At 34.1% G+C, this 25,410-nt stretch overlaps 1 protein-coding gene across 1 annotated transcript in view; it reads right to left on the bottom strand.

The window, feature by feature from the left end:
* LOC108729458 (uncharacterized) overlaps positions 1 to 24,742 on the bottom strand; it is a gene marked incomplete at its 5' end in the record, with an annotated part of 69,487 nt that extends 44,745 nt beyond the window's left edge. The window contains 4 exons of the mRNA XM_018458588.1: positions 3,767 to 3,916; positions 7,157 to 7,306; positions 16,644 to 16,782; positions 24,525 to 24,742. Of these exons, the coding sequence (XP_018314090.1) occupies positions 3,767 to 3,916; positions 7,157 to 7,306; positions 16,644 to 16,782; positions 24,525 to 24,742 (657 nt within the window). The remainder of the gene's footprint in view (positions 1 to 3,766; positions 3,917 to 7,156; positions 7,307 to 16,643; positions 16,783 to 24,524) is intronic.
* Positions 24,743 to 25,410: the final 668 nt, after the last annotated feature.

Raw genomic sequence — 25,410 nt, 5'->3', positions numbered from 1 at the left:
TCAAAGGAGGTGGGACTTTGATGTACACTGATAATTCATGCGGATCCAATTACACTTTGAAATCGCTCGGTAATTGTTCGAAGTAAATACCCCGGGAGAACTTAACAAAGAAGACAGCAAGCACGCTTTACAGAAATAGTATGAATAGTATGGGAAGCACGCTTTACAGAAATAGTATGAATAGTTGGGAAGTACGATTGATTTCATTCGGAATATCGTCATCCCCGATTAAATGCAAGTTTAGCGGAAAGAATGTTTCCGATGTTGTCGTTTGCTATGTATTAATTTTATCGAAAAGATATCTATAACGGTTGATCATCCGTTTTATCAACTCTCAATAGCAAAATCTATATTAAATGTTTATATTTACATAGTTTACTGTTTAATTAATCTTTAAAAAAATATAAATAAAAAGTTACAAATGTGCTATATATATATGTAAATTAAAAATATTATAAAATTATATTGTAAAAAATATTATAATATAATTTTGTTTCGTTTTTACATTCAAATATTAATATTTTTGATACGCAATACTCTGTACAATTTAAATTTACATTTGATTAAAGTTCAAAATGCATATAAAATTCCAACATAATAAATAAGATTTATAAAATATGACGAATATATCATAATTTTGCTTTTATCTATTCGTTTAGTATCAACTGTATGAAAAGCACTGTAATGAATAAAATAATTTCGACATGAATTTTATGCTAGGTTGCTATTTTAAACTAGCAATATACAACGAGAAAAAATTCGATTCACAACAAGCCTTACTTTCTTATCATGCCAGTTTATTATTCCTCGAGCATGTTCTCTTGGCAGCGTGTGCGCATATATGCATGGATAAGAAGGAAGGTTTGATATTACCTTAGATTCTCCTTAGAATATCTCGAATTACTTTAAACGTGATTTAACGAGTAGAAACTTTTATAATATTTAATAAGAATTCACAAGAAATTTAACTAAAAATTGCGTATAATTTTTCATATTATAAGCAAAAACAATTCCAATTTAAAAAAAAGTATGCATCGCTCTCTTAAGGGAAAAAAAGCTTAATAAATCAAACATAAAATATTTATATTTATTAACATTCTGTCCACAGATTACGTTTGTGCAGTCATGTATTTTTATAACAATATTGTTATAAAATACAGTAAAAGTTGTTGTACAGTGTGATTTTACGGTATTTCAAAACGTTCAATCAGAAGAGATGCGACCGACTCGGATCGACGGACGTTTATTATTTCACGAATTTTTTCACGTACCAACGAATGCGCATATTTTGCTCGCGGCTACCAGGACAGCCGCGTGCCACGAAGAACTATGCATGACTCACCGCCAAATTAGAATACCGAGCGACGATTCTTTTTTTCTTTCTTTCACAAACGTTGCTGGTCGGTTACAGGAACCGAAGTGACATTGACTAATGAGCTCGCATCGAGCACTCACGAGCACATGCAAATGCATTCTCGGCTACGTCGCGCGAATTATAATCCCCGCACGACCGTTTACGGCTGGTAATTTGACGTGCGACGAGCCACGAAAGGACCAGCAAGACTCCCTTATCCTTCCACTGCCAAGAGGCACTTACCATTTTAATCGCGACTGAATTTCAGCTCGAATCTTTTTAACCGAAAAAATTTAATCCTTATCATATTAATAAAATATGAAGGAGATGCATTTCACAATTGCTGTATTAGAAATTTATAATGATTATCACGTGAAGTAATGTCAAAGTGAGATCAAAAAGGAATATTTTAAGTATAGATACTTTAAAGAAGAATATTAAATTAGAAAATAATGTTATTCATTATGCATAATGCTATCTTGATATCTGAACATTCCTCAATCCTCCTCCTTCTTTTCTTCTTTTCGTTCAATTTCTTTTTTTTTTTTCTTATTCTTAAAGTAAGTTTTATAGCGAAGAATTCACAAGCCAGTTTTCAGAGTAGGAATAAATTATACACGTTTCAAGAAAAATTACATCGTATTTTTACAACACGGTACCTTCTTTTCCACACTTTCCTTTCTTTGTTAAGGAGGTAAAAGATGGTTACGATTAATGTAAACGAGGTATTCCGCAACAAAGTAATACTCGGTTATAAGAGCGTGCAGCGCTATTTGCTAACAAAATGTACATGTATGGGATATGTGTAATTTCACTCGCAAGAGTAAAAAAATTGGAGCATGGAGTAACACCGCGATGAGGCCGACCGTGCGTTGCTTTTTCGTCGCTCTGGCAAGAGTGGCATAGGCAAGTAGTATAAAACTTCCCCTGTTAACATCTCCCAATTCGCGTGCAACTTTTCACGAGGAATGTTATTGCGGCATTGCGGCACCGCTGAAAAGAGATTCGAAGATTTTCACGAAAAGAGTTTGTACACGAGCGTGTGTACTCACGCTCAAAAATTCAACGACGATGCAAATATTGCGGCCAGACGCATTTGCATTCTACACAACTCATTCCACACAACGTTTTTTTTTTATTTTTTAAATTGCAACGAATTCTTGATTAGTTTTTTCAACAATGTGACAGACCAGCGTAATCGACACTCGCATAAAATTATTATTACATTTCGTCGAATGCAAACGAATAAGTAAACACACAGAATGAAAGTCCAGGATGACGTCTTGTATCACGGCGGTGACAGGAAATTCTAGTTTTCGTTCTCAGAGGAATAACGTCCTGCTCGAAATACGCTACGGTGATGTCGCTCGTTAGTTGTCGTCGACAGTTTTCACAACAGTTTCTTTCGCTATTCTTCGTGACGCACCGTTCCCGAGGAGAGTGCCCATTAAAAATGTCGAGAACGAAATTCAGTACGAATCCCGTCCTGGGCAGAAGGAAAGACCTTGCGACGACGTCATTTTGTTTAAAGCTGTCGCTGACTCGTTGCTGCCGAGTCACTTCGAACCTCGCAAAATAAAATAACTTCTCCTCAGAGAAGAACGTTCTGCGCTCATTATACGCCATTGTGCAGCAAGCTTCGGATAGATCCTCTACCGAACACGTTATTACGGTCCGTAATATCAGTTTTTCTCACTATTCTTTTCAAGGATTGCAACGGTGAATCGCCGCCAGCTACACTTTCTCGGGTAAATGCTCGTACAATTTTATCGTTTAAATAAGTAATTACTTTTCTCTCTGCACGACTAGATACTATAACCCTTACCGCTCTTTTTTTCATAATATTGCTGTAACTCAATCATCAACTTGTCCTATTTGCAAGCCGGGAATGTCAGAATGTGCAATGTATCTCTTAATATTTGATCATTAAATTAAACTGAATACCAATATTTAAAATTATAATTCCAGCTATTATATTTCTTACAAAAATCTGTAACATATTTATGACATTTATACTGTTCATAAGAGATAAATTTATTATTATCCACCGGACAAGTGAGATTTTGAACGAAGTCAATATTTTGATTGTAAATTCTGGTAAATAAATTTAAATCTGTAAAAAGTAAATAAAATATAATCCGGCTACTATCATAATAAAAACTTGTTAAAGCTTTCAGCACAGGTATACAATAATTTATTTTCAGATTTTTAGTGTTTGGAATAATATAAAAATCTGCACTGAAGTTTAAAGACCCACATTGCTGATGGAAGAAGCAAAATTTCAAGTAACCAATGGAGGGCTAATTACGTTTAAACAAAGTTCAGTTTTAAAAATGGATTATTAGCTATTAAATACAAGACATAATTTGTCATTTCATGATAGTAAAATTGAAAAGAATTTCTTTTACTCACCGCAGGTGTACACGACTTTAAGATACGTTTTGCTGTCTGGACTGCAAGGATCTGGTCTGCCAAATGTTGTGCTATTAGCTACTACTGTGCATCGTCGTTTACCATGGCATAATTGCATTACAGTTTCCGTTGTAAAGTCCATCATGCAAGCTGTAACAATAACAGTATAATAATAATAATAATAACAGAAGATGTACTACATAAGGAGATAAAAAAAATTTCATATTCTTGATATTTCTTTTTCTTTACAAAGCATTTTATGCGAAATTATGAAAGAAACAACGAAGTTTGTATATTTCGCAATAATATGACTCCATAAAGATAAAACGAAAGGACTGACTGATTCATTTATATACACAAAAGTTAAATATAGAACTTTTACATGTATAAATCCACCTTTGCTTGGTTAGAGTAAAAGTCACATAAAGATTATATAACGCAAACATTATACAACTTTTCCACGTGTAATTAACTCTTTAATCTGAGACAAGAAGAGGAAGGATCTGCTGCTTCGAACTTGCGTTCAAACATTTATATAATATTATACATTTATAAAATATATTTTACAAAATATCTGTGAGATTTTGCTTACATCGTTTATGATTTAAGGAAAACACTGCGAGGTGTTATTTCCGTTATTGAATAAGATTTAGAAAAGCTGGTCGACAATGCACATCCGCGCGTCGAAGAAAGAATAAGAATTTATCGATTCGACTTCACGCAGAATGACAGAAAAGACGGAATCCAAGGAAGAGCAGGAAGTCTTCGGAGTTTCCGATACTCTTTTGTGCAAGAAAATGTACGTATCGCTCACGTCGACCTAAGACGTGACGACGAAACGTATCTCGTGAAGGGATATCAAGGCGACCACAAACCATTCATGGCAAAGGAGCACGAAAAAGCACTATTATAACGCGGCACCATTTCATAGATTTTGTTCCTTATTGTTGCACTCAAGCGGCAAGCAACCTTTCAACCCTTCGCGTTAAAGGGTAGCTCTACGAGTTGGCGGATGATGACCGGACAAGTGGACCAAGGAATTGTGCGGGATAGAGAGATTTATTGGATCATCGTGGACAGAGCCGAGCTATTCATACAACTGTAAAACCAGAATTTCCTTTGCCTACAAAAGAAACGGAAATGATATTTTCCCTTAAGAAGAGTAAAAAGAGCAAATAAATAAAGTCTCTTCTTATAAAGTTAAGAGTAACTGATTTTTCTTTATCTAGTTTTGTCTCTAAAATTAGTCAGTTATAACTAATGAGGTCATAAGAATAATTCTATCGTTGTATATATGCAGATACTAGTTTACAGCAAAAAATTACTTCAAACCGAACTAGATGTTTCGTATAGATTTTTAATATTGAAAACAGTGCCGCAAGCTAAAAAATTCTAGCATGTCAGGTTTCCAAGATAATTGAAGTTTAATGTCCAAAAATGCCTTTTTTAACGATTACGGCATCATTTTCAGTATCCAAAAAGATATAAGAAACATCTTATTTTCTGGTTTAAAGAGCAATTAAAAAAAAAACATTTTTTTAAACTAGTGTTATTATCTCAATAATTAAAGTAATGGAATTATTATCAAAAGAGACATAAAATTAAAAATAAAAGAACATCAAAGATCAGTTAAATGAATAAAAACATCCTTAAATGTATACGTGAAACAAGGTTTCAATGTTTCAGAATTAAATGGTATCGTTAAAGTATCAGTAGTGTAGTCTTCGCTGTGAACCGTTCTCGTTCATGTTCTCTCATTCGGTGTTCTCTTCGTGTGTTTTCGTAGGAATCGATTGATTGGACAGGACAAAAAGTCGTCATGGGAACGCGAGCGGTCGACTGGAGCATTCATTCGCGAGTTAAAAGAATTTACTTTGAAAAGTTAAATAAAACCACATCTTGGGGATGAGAGGCAGGTAGCTCCTTCATTTCTCCTGAATTAAAAGTAAGCGGCATGCGCCTCTCTCGACGCGCGAACGCGAATAACAAGCTTTCCCGATATCAAACGTCACATTTAGCGCCCAAATGCATCTGTCGGTCATTGAATTATCCCGCTCCATTTGGAAAACACTCGACTTCTTTTTTTAAAGAATACCCTGCGGGAAAACTCACTTTAATTTTCTCTTCACATCACCCGAACCTCATCCGAAACTTCGGCAGCCACGGAAGAAAGAGTCGCAATCTCGTCGCCAAGTATGACAATAAACTAGGACAAACATCGACTCGAAGGCTTTTCTGCAGAAAAACTCATCGACAAATAGAAGAAATGAACGACAGAGATTATTGATCGATCCTCGTTATATCACTAGAAACTAAGCGTTCGAAAAATTCTACACAAAAGGAACGGTTTTGCTGAAGTATCTAAAAATTTAACTTATAGATACAGATCTGAAAACAAATTTCGTTGAACTATCAAAATAAATATATAGGACGCTCAGACTGGTTGCTAGAATGTCAAAACTTTTCGTAACATACATTATGTTTCCTAGATTCCTACAAAATTATTTTGATGGTCCAACAAATTCTCAGATCTGTGTATCTATAATAGTTGAAGTTTTAGATATTTTAGCAAAATTGTTCTTTCCGTACAATTTTCAGTTTTATATGTTAATATAAATAATCTTTACTAGGTTTTTCTGTTTAGTGTAAATAGAAAAATTGAAAAAAAATGATTGACGATGCGATAAGAAGAATTATGACAATTTTGATATGAGCGTAAAGTTATTCGAAAGACAAGAACGACAGTACTTTGATTGTAGCATTGCTTATCATACTTGAATTTTCTACATAATTATTTATATGGTCTAACAAAATATATAAATCTTTAGATATTTTACACTGAAGAAAGAGTCTGATTTCACACTGGAGAAAGTTAGAATTTTTTAGTTGATTTATAATTCTAGTTGAGAGATAACCAGAATTCTGATTGATCAAAATCTTCTGATTCATTCATTTTCAACCAGAAATTTTTCTCAGTGTGCAGGAAAATTGTTCTTTCCACGTGTTTCGTCGCGCAGAATTTCACTTTAGTATTTGTATGTTGTATAACGGATATCATTATTTTAATAACACGCAGAATTTATATCAGGATAAATAAATATCTAACATTAGCTGTAATCTCGGAAAATGTGGTCACTAACTTTTCTTACGAAGCAATGACGTACATAACGACGGAACATAAAACCAAGATGATATCGAACCATGAAGAATACACGTTAAAGTTCACAGTTTTATGTTCGATTGCTTTAATAACAAGTAATACGATGTTAAATCACAAATGTCACATAATTTCGATAAAAAAGAAAGAATTAAAAAAAACGAGTTATAATAAATTGTAAATTATAATTAATGGAGAGAAGCAAGATGTTGTTAATTAATGACGGTACTTACTTTCTTCTTGCACGCCCAGCGGCTGCGGACACTGCAGGGACTCGTATTGCGTTCTACCGAAGGCAGCACTGAAAATCGCCACCCTCTGGCCAGGATGGCAAACGAGATTGACGACTTCGTTCTCGCAAGCCACCTTACTCCTGAACTCATCTGAAACCACAAAACCAGCTTTTAATAAAGCGACCATCGCGCTATATCGTCGCCGTTGTCGCCGCTGTGCAAAACGCAATTATGTTCGCGACGCGACGCCGGTTTATGAATATATACCTTATTAGCGAGCAACCATAATGCTTGTATCTCATTGTTTCGCAACAAGAGTTAAAAAAAAGGTAGGGAAAAACTTTCTATTTTGTCGGAAATTGCGCCGAATCGTGAGTTCCGTGAATGGATCTCCGTAAGAAACACGATCGCTTTCTTACGAACGGGCGTTCCCTTGGGCTGAAAGGACAGACGTTGTCTACTCGTCTCGTTACGACCGTAACGTTGCATTCGCGAATTTCAATGAACCGGAATGGCTTGCAGCTGCCGATAGTACGTTTTTGCGTTTCTCTCCCTGCGGAGTGCAGAGATCGTCGCGTTGGGAAGTTTCTTGCGATGGACGCAGTTTGCGATCTTACGGATTGCTGACGCTTGATCTTGTGCCGATATATAATCATAAATATATAAAGATAAATCGTGATTCTTATCAATTCTTGAATATTCTCGTATTTTAAATATTTTTGCGGGACAAAAATGTTATCGTCGCTAATGTAAATGTCGCTTCCTTTTATTTCAAAAATGCTATTAATAATGTTAATCGCTGGAATTCTTTAAAAAGCCATTGTACTTATTCCTATATTCTTCAAAAAGAAGCTTATAGAATTCTATAATCCTTTTTCGAGATAACTCGATAATCCTTCAAGATAAACTTTCGAGAAAATTGGGGTGTTAATTTCACATGTCCCCAAAAATGACACAACTAAAAAAAAATGGTTTTTGAGTTGTTACCATAAATGATAATTAAATAAACATTACTCTATAAATGATCAAAAGTATTAATTTCATGAAAAATTGTCAAAATGTCACAATTCAAAAAGAGTAATTTTTTAAGAGTTGTATAACGAAAATGACAAAAATGCCAATATTATTTGATTAGTCAATATAATTGTTTGTCAAATTCAAAAAGAGTTTTTTCCCTTTTCTGTGAAATTTAATTTTTTGAATTGTGTCACTTTTGAAGTAAGGGAATGATGTACATCAATCAACACTAACAAAAAATTATGAATAAGTTATTTGCCAGTTAAGGAGATGATGGAATGATCAAATTATCGACATTGTATAAAAAAATCCTTTTGCAGGATTAAAGTAGACATAAAATTAAATTTTAGTATAAAGTCCACTGCATCATCTTTTAATTTTGCATCTACTTTAATCCTGATGTAAAAGAATTTTTTATTCTGTTCAATCAATTCGGAAATTTTATACGACTGTATAAATATCGATAATTTGGTCACTCCAGCATCCCCTTAATCTTATGAAAATTGTTCACAAAATGCGGATTAAGTGCAATTATTATCGACGAAACATTCATATTTGACGGATCAATTTCCACAGATTTTATATTTTTGGCTAATAAAAATCATAATGCTGGCTCTTTTTTTCAAAACTCCCTTTCTCTTGAAAAATTCGAAAGCTTTATTTTCTTATCTCTCTTATCCCTCGTAAACTCACAATTAAACGTGTTATTAAACGCGATTCTGTCGCAGCAGAATAGGCAATAAAAATTCCGGATGTTGTCCGGTGCATCCACCCGTGTTCGAGTGCAGCGAAACACCGTGGTAACTCGTTGATGTATCGCGGTTTTGTTGCGGAAGAACAAGTTTGACCATAACCCAGCGATTCCACACACCGGGCAACATCTTTTCATACCGCGATCATGTTTCTTAGCCACGCACGGAAGTCGGCGGGTGCACTTATGCTTGAGATAAAGTGTTATGCCCCACTTTATTGAGTTGGCAATTTACGGTGGTTGCCATCACTGGCTTTCGAACTTGTTTCACCAGCAGACCGAGTCCAATGGCTACCACCGCGATTTAAGGCGAAATTACGTGCAGTGTGAGGCCGTGCACACATTGTTTGACGCGATAGCTTCATCAGCGTGCCAAAATCAACATAAATGATATCAGCTAATCCTACCAATCCACTGTATCAGCCAGTTTTGTCTTTACTTCGTACTACCATAAACATTGGCTGACCTACATCTAGTTTTATTTTTTTCTACCTCATATTTTCGCTCCTCTGACAAAAATATCGCGTTTTTCTGGATTCATACATATTTTTCGTTTTCTCTCTAAGCGCGTACACAATCTGCCCCGACCTTTAACTAACAAGGACAGTACATTGTACTAATACAGTTTTGCTATGGCCAGAACTACCAATCTCTATATTAAACAGACAGAAAAATTAAAACTGTAAATTGTAGCTTTAAAACTCTGTAAGTTTAATTTTAATAATATAATGAAATAATATTACTCTCTCGTTTATTTCCTTTAACGTACATCTTCTTCTTCATAGAATTTTATCAATATAAAATTCAATTGGCCTATTTCCAATATCATATTTTAATATTTTTTATTCAATATCGATTATATTTTCAACATTGTACTGTAGTATTTTTAATTCCAATTTTGATAAATCATATTTTTCTAAATTTATATATTTTCCATTTACACTGTTCCATATACAGCTAGTATAAGTACATTTAATATAAACTTTTTAATGAACAGATATGTTATTATTATTTTATTAAAACAAAAAATTCTCTGTTCTATAACAGTAATGATAAAAGTTTGTATTGTTCTCATCTGTATATTTCAGTCATGACTTAAATCCCCTGAAATTAGCGTAAAGTATTGTACGTATCTAATTCTTCAGGCTACATCTATAGCATCCGAAAATTAAACTAACTTGAATTAACTATTCCTAGCTATAAAATAAAAGATAATGCCATCGTGATACCATAATACCATAAAGGTTAACTTTAAAACGCGGGGATGGTCTACTCTTTTTAATACATGCAATCTTCCATATTATCCACGGCGCATAAGATTATGTCGGTTCACACGTTCCTAAGATTTTCTTACGGAAGATACCATCCGTATCGCGCTGTTACGACTACGTTACATGCAAACTAAAAATCGCCACGCCATACCTGCCGGAACTCTCTCGAGATTCGTATCTACGTAAAAGTGGCCGGCGCTATCCAATAGACATATCAAAGAACGGGGCATCAATGGCCCGTGAAATTTCGCCCGGAAGAACGAATTCATGGTATACGCGAGAGAGATCGCAGAACTTCCTTATTGCCGTGGAATACTCCATAGAGCTCATGCAAGAGAAAAGGAGAGAGAGAGAGAGAGAGAGAGAGAGAGAGAGAGAGAGAGAGAAATGTCCAGTCTGGGGTTTTAATTGGCAAAAAAGAGGAAGTACCGCCATGGCGAAGAAGAGTGGTGGAAAGAGGGTTGAAAGGGGAGAGAGGTAATTCCCTCGACGGCGGACTACTCGAAGCGACAATGGAGCCGGCTCCTCGCTTTTTCAGCAAAAGGCCGGGGCTTCGATCGACCTATTTTTCCTGACATCGATGGAATCTCTAGTTTCCACGTATGTACGTGTGCATGGAGCGAGGGTGAGAAAGAAGGTAAACGCGAGCGAATACGTGCCCTTCTCTTTCCGACATGGCACGTCGGTACCCGGAGCGGCCCGTGTACGCCGAATGGAATTCTTTTCAAGGTACGTCCGGCCCTTTTTCGAACACTCTACTTCAGTGCGGTGTGGACGCGGAGAAAGAATACGTGTCGAGGGTGACCGACAAAGCTAAGGAGCTGATAAAGATGGTCTATTAAATCCTGAGATGGGTGAATCGCACGTTGTGTGTAATAATTATCTTTGTAAAAAGATTGGAATTAAAAAGTAGATTAAAAAAAACATATGAAAAGTAATAAAAACAAATGGACTAGCACAATTACACGCTGCGAATTACACTGGCCGATAATGATTTTGTTAAATGAATAATTTTGATTTTTATTATTTTGATTATTGATAATTTTTATGTATCTTTTGATTCTAGAAATGAGATTAGAATTTATCCTACGGATTCCAATTTTTTATAACCAATATAACTCTTTCTAAAAATTTATATATTTTGCTAACAATAACTCGTTGTATGGAATTATTTTCTTAATTAAATTAAGAAGCAAAAGAGATAAATAGAGTAATTTTTTAATGCGTGTTACTCAAAAATTCTGTTCTTATAAATTTAGCAAACAGACTTGAAAACAATACAAAATATACCACAAAAATACTTTATCAGATCAATTTAACATAAAAAAGTGAAATTTTTTCGATCAAAGTTATTAAGTCAAACATACGATAAACAGTTCCATTATTTTGTAATGAATGCAATAATATATTTCAAGCAATAAAAAATCATTTTCAAAGTTTTAAATTTTCAAAGTAAGATTGTATCCACGGATCGAGAAATCCGGTTCTCAAAGATATGCTTATATTCATTAATCGCGTTCAGGTGCACGAATATTATCCGATTGCGATCCGAGTGCTCATTATACGCATTGTAAATCCCATCGCGGTGCAAAACATGAAGCAACCTCGTTTACTCCTCACTACATTGATCATCATTGTTGGATAAACGAAGCAAAAATTGATTAGACAGATTAAACACGTTTATATAAGCGGCTTATTGTGCGTGTACATACATCAGTGCAATAAGTGGCACGTGTTGTCGCCGGATAGATTTGCGGGCGACGCGTGAGGTGTCGGCTGGCTTTGGCACGTAACGCGACACCTGTAATATGTAATCGCCCCGTTGATGTATTACAGAGGACAACCGCGTTAGCCACGTACAAGCGTCATCCCGCAGTATTCGCGTTTCATTTTTGGACGAAGTGACGAATGTAAATACACGAAACGCGAATATACATTTTGATGGATTCGCGAATAGAACTTCATTCAGGAATAACGGATTCTTCTCTTCTTCTCATTTCAATAAAAATATAGGGTAAAATCATCAAATGTATACACGTATCTACATCTACACTACATATGATATACCATATGGTAAGCAAAATTTCAAGAATTTAATTTGACATAACATTAATTAATTTATAGATGCATCGTATTGTTAGAGAATAATGAGAAAACAGTTTGCCTGAAAATGTCATTATAATTAAAATAAAATTATAGAAATATGAGATTGTGCAATTTGCATTCAATGTGTAACACAACGAATTTACACAAAATAAAAGTATTATAACGTTGTGGTAACAAAGTTGCGTGCGCCGCGTTTGCAGTGAACACGAATATGTTGTTTCAGATAATAAAAACTACGGCAAGAATAAACTTTTGTCTAAAGCGTCGCCATTATCGTCATATTTCCTACGTGTCTGTTAGTGAACTGCAAAGTGCAACTGCATGCTTTCTAAATGACTGCTTGTAGTTTTTATTTCGTCGTTATATGCGACACTATATTCTAAAAAAAGAAGGAAATTAAAGTAAAGTTTTATAAAATGAACGTTTTACTGACACATGGGATTCTCGCTTATAGTTTCCTACACTCGTCATTTCGCATCCAGAAAATTATGCGTTAAGCCGTACTCTCAGCAGAATTATCAGTGCGAAAAACGATGCATGAAATAACTTGCATTATACAATCTGTCTTTAAGGTTTTATATATTAAAGCATTATAAATTCATCCTTTTTCATATTTTTTACGTAATAAAATTAATCAAATATTTATATTATTATACTTTACACCTTTATATATTATTATACTTTATATTATTATCTATACTTTATACTGTTTACTATACTTTATACTGTTTATTAGTATACTTTACATTATTACGCTGTAAGATTCATAATGACTTAATATGAGAATTTTTACACGACCATTAAATACATCTACTGAATAATAAAATGCTTGTTCACTAAACAAAGTTTATTTGAAGTCTCTATTTTTTAAATGAATTTTTCAAAAACTCATCTGTTTACTACATGGTTATACATGTGTATCCACAAATTATCTGTCAAATATATTGTTGATCTATACTACTTGTCCGCTTTTACAAATAATTTTATTACTGCGGCGCTATTCAAAATGTATGTGTCATGTGTCATGTTGCATAATAATAAATATATAATATGTATTAATAAGTAATGTATAACATATAACAATATATTTGTTATTAATATAATTTTACATAATATTAAATATTTAAAGTATATTTACGTGTTTTTTTAAGACTTTTAAATTAACTAAAGTATATATTACACTCAATTAGTCTAAAATAAATTGTTTGCCCTTATAATTTTGATTTTTTCCTTTTGCGTAGATCACTAATAAAGAAATTAATTTTGAAGTGCTTCTTGCATTGGATCACAATCTTTTTATAGACATTAAAGATTATTCTAGAAGATCTTAAGGCAAGAACTTCCGAGATGGTATTCAAAGCCATTGTCTTCTATATTACACGGTGCAAATACGCGAGGAAAACTTCTCAGCTCGCCATAATATGTACTCTTGTTTCCCGAACTTTTCTTCGTATCTGTTCAAGTGTTCTACCTGCGCTCACTGTTCTTTTGAAAACGATCTCGCAGAATGATTGCGAAGCTTGTTAAGCAAAAATTGTCTTGTAAATTACTCTACAATCAAATGAGAATTGGATCAAGTGTAGTATTTTTTATTTTATTTATTGAATATTATTTTTATTGCGCGCGTTTAAATATATATTAATCTATTTTTCTTTTCTTAATCGTAAATTAAAAAGCTTGTTGATAATCATGAAAAATGCTGCACACAAATTGCTTTAAAAATTCAACTATCACACGTTTTAAAATATCAATTTTATTTTACGATTTTTAGCAATACTTGTAAATAAAAAAAATATTCGTTTTAAAAGGTGTGCAAAATATCACATTTTTTTAAATAACTTTTATATCATGTCTTGTTAAAAATATTCATATATGGTTACACAGAAATAAAATATAGAAAATAATGCATTTAATACTTCAGTGTTATCAGATGTGTTCTGGTGCAAATGGCATAAAAAGCATGCGTAATATTTTTAAAAGTGTAACATGCAACGTGATAAATTTACGATTTAAAACCCAAATCTACAGACTGTAAATAATCGAACTAGTATGTAAAAATTATATATTGCTTTCCATTCAGTTCAAAAAATAAATTTCAATAATACCTACAATATGTTTAACCCTCGACTACGCAGTAACGGGTCATATAAATCCAAAGCAAAAATTTTAGACGGGTAGTATGGTTGATATTATGAAGTTCTAAATTGTAAGAAAAAAAAACTTTAAACCTTTCTGTATCAATCACCGTAAGGCGGAGATTTGCATTCTATATTTCAAACAGGACAATTTAGAATATAGGTGTAATTTTCATAGTTGTAGATAAGGATTAATATTTTCTATATATTATACTCAAATGTTTTATATTTAAAACCGTGAAAAAAATAAAAGAAATAAAAACATTCCACGACTTTGTTATTTAACATTCCCATATCGTATCGAACTAAAACAAACTGGTCACGAAACTAGGTTTCTTGCGCTTATGTTAACCCTTGACTGTTCTGCCGGTAACCTTTTTCAACGCGCGAAACTGACACACCTTTGTTCTGGAGAGTGATTTAACGCTGCCAGCAATGCCCCAAAAAAGCACTTGGATTTACCGTGTGCGCAGTAAACAATGAGATGACTGCGGTTTGAGCACGAGCTGCAGGAACCAGTGCGGACTTATAGAATGTAAAACGTGCCACGATGGAGTATTTGCTATACTTCGTAGCAAAAATTACTTGAAGCTTGTTACTGCAACAGGTTGTCCCCATTGCTTTACGTGGATGCGTATGTATAGATCTCTAATATCACTGTTCAAACGCATGGTTTTGTTACTCACACTAAGCTTAGCATAGTAAATGCAATAAAATTCGATGCGATACAAAGGGAAAATTTATAAACTTTAATGTCTAAAGCAAAAGTATTAAAATTTACTCTTCAAAAAGAAACAAATAAATTATTGCTAATTTATTTATAATTAAATATTCCTTTATTTTTTATACCTTGTTCTTAATTATCTATTTAACTATGTAGAGCAATAAGAGTATAGGGGAGAATGAGGGAATTGCAAACACGGAATAAATGCGAACAATATTACAGTATTATATTGGAGTAGTGATAACCTCGCATTTCTCGCAATCCATTGATATATGCTTAATGCCACGTTGTAACATGTGATCCTAAATCGCACATGCTATTTAAAGTAAATACCATTAATATGTTTTCGATAATTTTGATGTAGGAGAGAATGAGAGAATTACGAATATCTATAATAAGGAAAAAATTAAATAAAACCAAACAAATAATAAATAGTAATGGGTCAATGGGAATCAGCGCAGAAATCAATGCGGAAATTCAACGAAAATTATTGTTTAATTTAATGACATAAATCTTAAGTTGCAATAATTTGTTTAAACATCAAACAAACGTATATTTCGGCTCTGTATTTGCCATCATATTAGTGAATTTTTAATAATACGCGCAATTACAAAAGTTCCGCATCTTTTTTCAATGTAAGTTCCTCGTGCATATTACTGTGATACATTAAGTGAGAAATTAGTCTTCAACGATAAAGCCGATGATTATTTCTTAATTATAGAAGCTTTATTCAAAGGAGATTTGGCTTTAAACTACAATAATTAACATTTATATATTATTAAGATAAATTAATTTTCATTTTTAAACCAAAAATAAAAGCTATTGGGCATTGCCCCGTATTGCAGCGAATAATTCCGCACAGCAAGGGGATTTCATTTTTTGTTTAACTATAATTAATTTTTTGTTTAATTATAATTTATACTGATAACATATGAATGTTCATTATTGTAGTTTAAAGCCAAATAATTAAATATTATTTAAATAAAGGCTTCTATTAATTGATAAATAATCATTAGCTTTATTTAAGTCTTTCCACTCGTTCTAAAATTAAGACACTCGTTAACGAAATAAAATAATGATAGCAAGTTATATTATTTATAGTCAAACTTCGATTTTAATTTAAATTCGTCTCAGAATAATCGCAAAATTACGTTTTTACCCGCAGTAAATATTCCCGCAGCCACCGGAATCGGTCGGAATTTGCTGGATCACGTCGCACCTGGGAATTTCTCCGCGAGCCTCCCGCCGATCCGTCGTGCGTGTCGCGCAAGGAATTTCATCGATATCACCGGTTCTTATGCGAGCGGCGAATCGACCTGACGCTCGATGTTCGCATAAAAAGGAATCGGATGTCTCAGAGAAAAACGATTCCTTTTCTCTTTCTCGAAGGTGCTCGATCTCACATTTGCTCGCGCACGTTCGCGCATGCATCCGTGCGGACGTACGTGTGAATATCTGTATGTATATGGATGAGCGTACTTACAGGGACGGCATTTGTAGGCGACCTCGATGTACTTCCGTAATCCAGGACAGGGATCACCTTGGAAAGTCTTCGGATCAGTGTTGAACTTACACTGTCGCTTTTTTTGACAGACTCCAACCACCATCTGCAACAGTGAGTGCTAACGCGTCAATGAGAAGATCCGTTCACTTTGCGATTAGAATCGATAAGAATTACAAAAGGTATCACTTTATATCTTTTCTGATTTCCTTCGAGCATCAATTCGCGCTGTTAAGAAATGTTACATTTTACTTTCTAACATAATACATTACAAAAGTAATATCCTACGTATATTTAATTTAACTGTCAGGTAAAAAATTTGTTATAAAATAAAGAAAATTATCTTTTAAAGATAAATTATGAAGACGACACTAATATATCATAACAAATATATGTATCATTTCATATCAAACTTTGTGTTGAGTTATTTGTTAAAATCAAAATTAAAATATTTAGAAAAAGCAAAAGTTGTTAAAATCATTTAGAATTTTTTAAAGAGAGTAAGTAATGCAAATATATCTCAAAATCATTAAGCAACTATGCACAGATCATTGAAAAAAAAAAGAGGAAATCCTGCAGAGATTAATATAACGTGAACAAACTGCAAATGCAATAGAACAATCTAGTTTGATGCTGCTTTGAAGACTAAAATTACAATGAAATCCTTTGCCGCGATTATTCCAATTGATATAAAAGGTATTCATCTGGATAAAAAAAGCATCAAAGACGGTAGACAAACTGTGACAACTTCAAACTAAACCAGTTAGCTTTTACATGAAATAAAGACATAATTTTGCAGCCAAACCTTTTCACCGATGAGTTTGAGTTTAAAATGAGATTATTTTTGCTTTTTTCATGAAAAGCTGTCGGACAAAGTAAAACTAATATCGTTGAGGTCGACCTGCATAACAAAATCGTATGCCATGTGCCAACATTTGCAAGAATAAATCGACAAGATGAGCGATGAGCTGTTCATGAAGATATAAATAAAAACGTTTTAATTTTTAAATATTGCCATATGCCATAGTGTGTGATCGAATTAGTATAATAAAGATGTCCATCACAGAATAAGAAATCCAGGTTTAAACTTTAGCTGAGATGACATTTTTGGCAATAAATCCTTTACAATAGTTTAAGGATAATGATGCTGATTAGTATCAATATCCTTAAATTGCCTATCGATTTAATTAGGTATTACTGTCCCAGTTTCAGTTTAAGATTGCATTTCAAAATCAAAAATTGAATCGGCATGCAATTTACCGAATTGGTGATATAAATTTTTTTCATATTGAAATATTATTAAACACTAATCTCTCTAGCTCAGACCGAATAAGGTATTTTTCTACTTAGGTGTGTTATTCATATATCGCTCTAATGTCATTAATATAATGGTTTAAATTTTTAAGATTAAATTTTTAACTCATTCACATATAACATCATATTAAAAAGGATAAATCGCAAACATTCATAAATGAATAAAAAAATATCAAAATAAAGGTTACATAAGAGTTGTAACAAGCGGTTACAATCTTTTGACAAAAGGTAAAGTAAAAATCATATTCCAACTTTCACGGAAATGCGTTTTCAACGTTATCCGGAACTGCAACGATTGGATTCTGCGGAAGATAGAACGGAAGAGATAAAATGGTGAGCGAGCGCGTAAAATGAAAAAAGGTATAGGGTTTTTTAATTAAGAAAATTTCCACTTGAGTAATAAGGTATAAAAGCATTAGCTGTCGAAAGCGAGTAACATCATCACGGGAAATCATCCTTTCGAGTTTCGCGTTCCTGAGGAGTCATTGGTTATCCGATAACGCCTGGTGATATCCGCACATCGCTGAGAATTCCAAGGATTCCATTTTCAATCGGCTAATTACATGCAAAGGCTCGAGTTACATTGCCTTGATTACGTTAAATGCAATTTAATCGCGTTATATGAGAAGCATCTTAATGAACTGAGTAGTAATTTTAGTCGGGGCGACGCATAATGTCAATAACAGTCTATGTCATATAAAAGGTGAAAATAAGAATATAAACCGCAAATTAACTTTGGGAGATTTTAATTTTAAGGAATCTTAGCCAAATCGATTAATTATTTCTTTTAACGTTTTTAATTTCAAATTTATATTAATAAAAGATGCTTCTGCTGCATTTCAATATATTTTTTATTCCCTTTAAATTCACCCTGCATCTCGTGTCACATGTGATAATTAAAAATTGATGAACTCACTCATGGAAATGTGGAAAAAAAACGTTCATTGTAATAGTTGTAATATCTCGTGGGAAGGTGAAGGAAGACAGAAGACCTAGCGTGGGAAATGTGGAAATTACGTTCCCAGGTTTCAAGCTGCTACCGACATATTCACGTTGGGATTCTCGTATGCGACTCGATCGCGTATGTGTTCTCGCGTATATACGATATCCATCTAATTATCGGCTCTCGGAGTTTCCGTCTTGGGCCATTCTCTTGCATTTCACGTATATGCGGCGAAGGTTCCCGTGGGAGAAATCGATTTTCCGCGTGCGTCGATACATTCTGACCGTTTCCATGTCGTCCGTCACTATAAGTAAACGTTTACCGTTCCATCGAGCGACTTCGCCCCAGGGGCCAAAGTCAGGACGCGTAATTCCCTTAAACCACTACGTTTCTCTAACTGTTGTATCAGGACCCGATATCGTAAACTAACAAACCAATCTCAGCGCAAGTAGGACCATCGCTTTGATATTAGTTGAGCCACTTCAATTTACCGTAAAGCAACACGATTAGCAATATACAAAGCCCTCAATATGTTTCAGAAGATACTCTCGCTCGTTATTCGCGCATCTTGGATATTACTTATATGTGATGCGCGACAAGAATAAGAGCTTCGGCTCATAGTATAGTGAACTAATATACAAAGTGCCACGAAACCAACGTAAATCCTCGTACGATAAAATCGAGCTATAAACTGAAGGATCAGCATATCGGATCTCAATCTTTAGATACACAGACGCCCGACCTCGCAACAAAGCTAGCTGTAAAACGATTGGTTCTAGTTCCCTCAGTCCCTCAACCAATCTCGATCTATCTCCCTTTATTCAATTATAAATTCGTTGGAGTTTACTCGTTTTAATAATATCCGCTCGTTTATGCGTAAATATTTCCGTGAATCCTCGTTATCGATATTTGTACATCCACTTCAGTCTCAATCTTCCTTTCATGATTTACATACGTTCTTCACGAGGAACGCGTCTACGGATGCACACGAGCGCACCCGTCGCTTTTATTCCGGCAAACCGCGACTTTAAATTCCTACCTCTTTATGGAAGCAGCGACGTATGTCGCTGAGAAGTTGCAGAGGGTAAGCACTCGCGCGGAAAAGCCCTTTCGCGAGATTCGAATCGCTTGGCGAGGCACGGAGCCACTTTCAAGTCGAACTCTCCTTATGGTTCTACAGGGAATACGCCTTCATTCAGGAATACGGCTTTCCAGTCGAAAATTCCCATGCAACCTGCACCCGAGAAAAGTACCGCCGCTCCGCGCTGATTCGTTCACGTGAAGTCATACCGGAAATGCTTCTGTCGTGAAAACAGAAGCGTCATCAGGGTGACCAGAAATTTCTCGTGTATTGGAAGCCAATAGCTCGAGTGATCTCCTTCTCGCGATCTCAAACGAATCATACTGTCAATTCCTTTATGGTAAGTACAAATATACCGGAATATAGATTATACTATAATAAGAACTAGAAGAGTATTATGGAATATTCTCATTTTTTGACATCCAACATTTTAGATGAAATAGAAAAGTCGATACAAAGAAAAAGTCACATTTTAAGAATATGCTTCAATTATACTTCTTCTATTATAGAAGAACTTGTCGCTATGCTATTTATTTTCTTTTATTTACAGGGGACATTTAAAGGTGAGCGTTCTATTAACAAAATAATACATCAATAGATTTTGTATAAATGTATTATTTATTTTAAATATATGCGTACATATAGTTTTCACGATTTGCAATCGTTTGAATTTCTATTTATTGAATTTTATGTTCAATCTATGAATATATTTAAATTTTACATAAACTTTCTAGAATCAAAAGCAGTAAATGATGATTGAAAGTACTTTAAAACTTCATAAATTATTCAGAGTTAACTATAATTGTAAGTTGATCCAATATAAGAACATAGTAAATAGATTATAAGCACACTTTACTATGGATTTGTTTTATGAGTCGACGACCTTTTGTTAAGAGACCAAACAAATCGTTCAGGAAGAAAATTCTTCCACGGTGTTTGGCCCGTTGAACTATCGACCATCATTGGTTTCCTCTGTAGTATACGTTACACTCTGCCTGTAGAAAAGATCCAAAAGCGTTATAAATCCCGTAGAAAACATTACGGATAGTCATTGGCGTAAGGCGGATTATCGTGTACGTCGTAAAACTATACCTATCACTGCTTTACGGTTCGATCTTTTGTAAAAGGATTAACAAAGGCTCTATTTCTTAGCACAATTCCGGTAATAATATATCACACGTACATTTGTACGCATAAGAAAGACGGCAAATTTTAGGATTTTATAAAATTTATATCTTAAGGAAAGTAAGCGTCGTCGAGCGAATCGTATATTCAGTGGCTAAAAAATATCGCGCAATGTGCAAGAGAAAGCGTAAATCTTGTGAAAAGCAAGATCTGCAGAAGAGGATAAGATCATCGACAAAATAAAAGAGTTACTCCATTTTCGCATTCTGGTGGGATCATACGTACAATGGTTCCTTCCTCGGTCGGTGGAATATGAAATATGAAATCGATACGCGGACTCTCGCGAAAACCACAAACTGGATGGATACTGGCGAAGATTTTTATTGTATACCAAAGGTAAGTTATTATATTGCAATATCGTGCGAATAACACCGCTTTTTTTCGAGAGAATAGAACCGGAGACCATTCTGAATTACCAAGAGACGCTTGATTTTTCCGAAGATCGCATTGCTCAGTGACGTTAACGTAAATCTAAAACTTGTTTTATTATACACAAAAAGAACAATTTTGCCGAAATACCTAAAATTTAGCTAGATACAGATCTAAAAATAATTTCGTTTGACTATCAAAGTAATTATATAAGATTCAAGTTGGCTGCTAGAATGTTAAAACTTTTTGCAACATTAATCATGCTTGAGAGTTCTACTTAGTTCTTTTTAAGGGCATAACAAAATTATTTTCAGATATGTATCTAGTTAAATTTTTAGATACTTCAGCAAAGTCAGTTTTTTTTTTTCGCGTATATGTCTGTAATACCAAGTTTCATTATAAAGAACAAGTTTCAATTAAGACAAACAAGATTGTACCGTAAAAGATTTATAACGTAAAAAATTGTTACTGATCTTGTATTCGATTTCCGCTTTTTTACATTTAAATCGTAACTTTCATAAATAAATAATTTAATATCGGAAAAAGGAGACTAAAAACGTATATTCTAAGAAAACCTTTATACTCGTCATCATTTCGTCACAATCTCGTTATATCACCGTGCCATTTTCTCCCTCTTCTCTTTAGCCCGCGCGACCTCAAACGAATTTGTCAGTTGCATGCTTCGTGAAACATAGAGATGCCGTTTTCAGGTCAGTTACCATTATTTCGCAAACTAAGATTTTAGACCAACGTGGGATGTATCCCTTTACCCGCTCCCGCGCGAGATCCATAATTGCCAGTGAATTAAGTTCAAAGAAAACAAGTTTTCGTGCGGGTGCATTCTCCGCGGAATTTTCTCGCGGAGTTTCTTCCCGCTGTTGCATTCCTGTTGAGAGAATAAATCGTACACACTGATGCTTTTCTCTCAACTTCTTGACTTGCTCGATTACCATTCTCGCGAAAACTTTGCGAAAGCGCCTTTGATGATATTTACAGTTACATCTGAGTACATCTGTTTGCGTTGCCTTTGACGAAGCTTCTTCCTTTAGCTTGCTTAAATCGAACTCACTCGACAATTTCGAAAAATCACAAGAAATGAAAAATAAAGTCAAAGACGAAAATACGGAATGTTATAGTTTTTTATATTTAAATATTCATTTGGAAGAGGAACATTATTGCTGGAATAAATAAAATTTTAGCTATAGGACAGATCTAAAAATAAATTTGTTAGTACCATTAATAATTTTATTAGATACCATCAAAATAATTATGATGGGCACTCAAATTGATTGCTAAAATATCAAAATTTTTTTTCTATAATAGCATGACACATATTATGCTTAAAATTATTTTAATAGTCTAACAAAATTATTTCCAGATTTGTATCTAGCTAAATTTTTAGATACTTTAGCAAAATCGTTCAATCCATACAATTTTATATGTTAATATAGATAAATTCTTTACTATCTTTTTATTTCGTGTAAATGAAAAAACTGACAAAAATTATCGTGATAAGAAGAATTGTGAGTATTGTGACAATCTCGACCTCGTGCATATAAAATCATCTAATAGACAAGAACGACAGCACTCTGATTCAGGCACGAGTTCATGCATTTGAGGTTTACGATGCTTGAAGCGAACGAAGGTTAACTCTAAAAGAGGTGGGGTTTACTTTACGATTCTTTCCAGTTTGGTACTCACACGGGATAGAACTAAAAGAAGATGAAAGTGGAATGAATATATCATCCTGTTCCAGATTAGAATTGAGGAATTCACAAACAGCTAATAAATGTAAAACATTGAATAAAGTTTCGAAGTAAAGAGATAGAGAAATGAAAAGTGTTGTCAGAAGTGGAGCAGGCGTGAAAGACGGTAAAACCTCTCTCACAATCAGCTATACAAAAGAACAATTTGGAAGTATCTAAAAATTTAAATAGGTACAGATTAAAAAATATAAAATAAGATTTGAAAATAATTTTGTTGTCCACCAAAATAATGTAGATTGTAGGAAACTCAAGCATGATGAGCAATGCTGCAAAAAGTTTTGACACTAACAACCAGTTTGAAAGTCCTACATAATTATTTTGTTAATTCCAACAAAATTATTTTCAGATCTGTATTTAACTAAATATTTAAATACTTCAGAAAATCGTTCTTTCGTATGTATCAGGTTAGATCGAGCAATCGTGATATTACGAAATGTGATGTCATAGATGTTATGAAACGGAGATGACACATCTTACATTTGATCGACGTTCGAATTCTTCAGAACTCGCGAATTTAGGCGGTTCAGATTGAATGGAGTTTGGACTCGCCAACTTCCTTTCGGAAGCTGAAGAGGCAGAATCGGAAGATAATCGGAATTTAAAGTACGTCCAAATATTAAACTTTCACAGGAAAATGGAATCATGTCTCACTAAGTTTAGCAAATTTGTGAAGTTCGTGCGCTACGCTATTACACTAGAAATACCTATGTGATCAGCCTTTTAACTTATGATAAAAAGAATATCGCATTAAAAGCGCTCGTCGCACTTCAACCTTGGCATAATTCAATATCAACTTTTATATGATAAAATTCAATATACTACTAATATATAAAATTTCTAATTATTATTTTAAAGGAAAAGCTATAATATCTTATTAGCATGCCATACTGTGCTATAATCAATCAGCATCAAAAGATTTCAGTTATTTTTAAGAAACAAAAAAAAGATTTTTAATGAGAAAGAAAAGTAAATTGTTTTGTAGTAATAATGAAAAATAACATTTCCAAAAAATTTTACCTTTTTAATAAACTTTAATTTATAAAATGTTGTATTTGATTTTTACGTCAATCAGTTTCTAAGTTAATTAAATCGATGAATATATCCATGCAGCAACAATTTGTAATAAACTTGAAAACCACATATGCTGCCGCACCACTCGATCGGCATTTATCTGTTCAAAATAGGAAAATTTCATTGGCACATACCTGCACTGATTGCGGCCAGATGCATGTGTGATTCGTTGGTTTGTCCCCTGCGATCATCAGAGGAACGGACGAGTTGCATTTGCTGATGCCGTGCATTCCCGTTCTTCCATATTGAGCGTGTTCGACAAGGATGGTTGTACCAGGCGGACATTTTAACGTCATCGTTTCCTCATCGCAAGCCGCACGTTGATAAGTCTTCAGGGTGCCTGACAATAGGGCTATCAATTAAAATAGAAAAACCGCACGACGCAAGTGACATAAAATAAGATTAACGAATCAATCGATAATAATATAAAAATCGAATAAATAAAGTGAAATTATATTAATGTTATAATCGACAATAATCAATATAAACGGATAAAAAGCGAAATATTAAAGAAAGATGCCGTAGAAAGGTGCAATATGAGAAATAGATAAAAAGGTTCAAGCCACACGTAAATTATAGAAGAACAAAAGAAGTGCGCGGAAAGCGTAAGCGGTCGCGTATTGAAGATCGATCGATGAGCCGTAATGGCATCGCCACCACAACAGTGATCAATTTAAAGGGATTGAGAGTAATTAACGAGTCGATCAGTCGGGATTGGTTCGATGGAGTGGGAACGGATGTATCAATGGCACAAATTCGCCCGCGAAAGCGACGTCGTTTCGTTTACACACGATACGCGGTTCAACATGGCGGGAAGCAGTCGACATTTGCGGAATTTAACGCGGAGATCGTTCGTGACGATGGAGTTTGCGGACAGAACCGCAGACGGTACCAGCGTGTAAATGCAGATTCGCGCGATAATTTCGCGAGTGGCATCCAATAAAGGGTGATACGGTCGTAGAAGTTTTCGGGGAAGCAATTGTAGTAATATATACGTATATATATAACACACACACACAC

Source organism: Mycetomoellerius zeteki, unplaced genomic scaffold (genome assembly GCF_001594055.1).
Source record: "Mycetomoellerius zeteki isolate Tzet28-1 unplaced genomic scaffold, Tzet1.0 scaffold735, whole genome shotgun sequence".
NCBI classification, from domain to species: domain Eukaryota; kingdom Metazoa; phylum Arthropoda; class Insecta; order Hymenoptera; family Formicidae; genus Mycetomoellerius; species Mycetomoellerius zeteki.
Note: the sequence above shows the minus strand (reverse complement) of the source record. Positions and strands in the feature narration are given on the sequence as shown.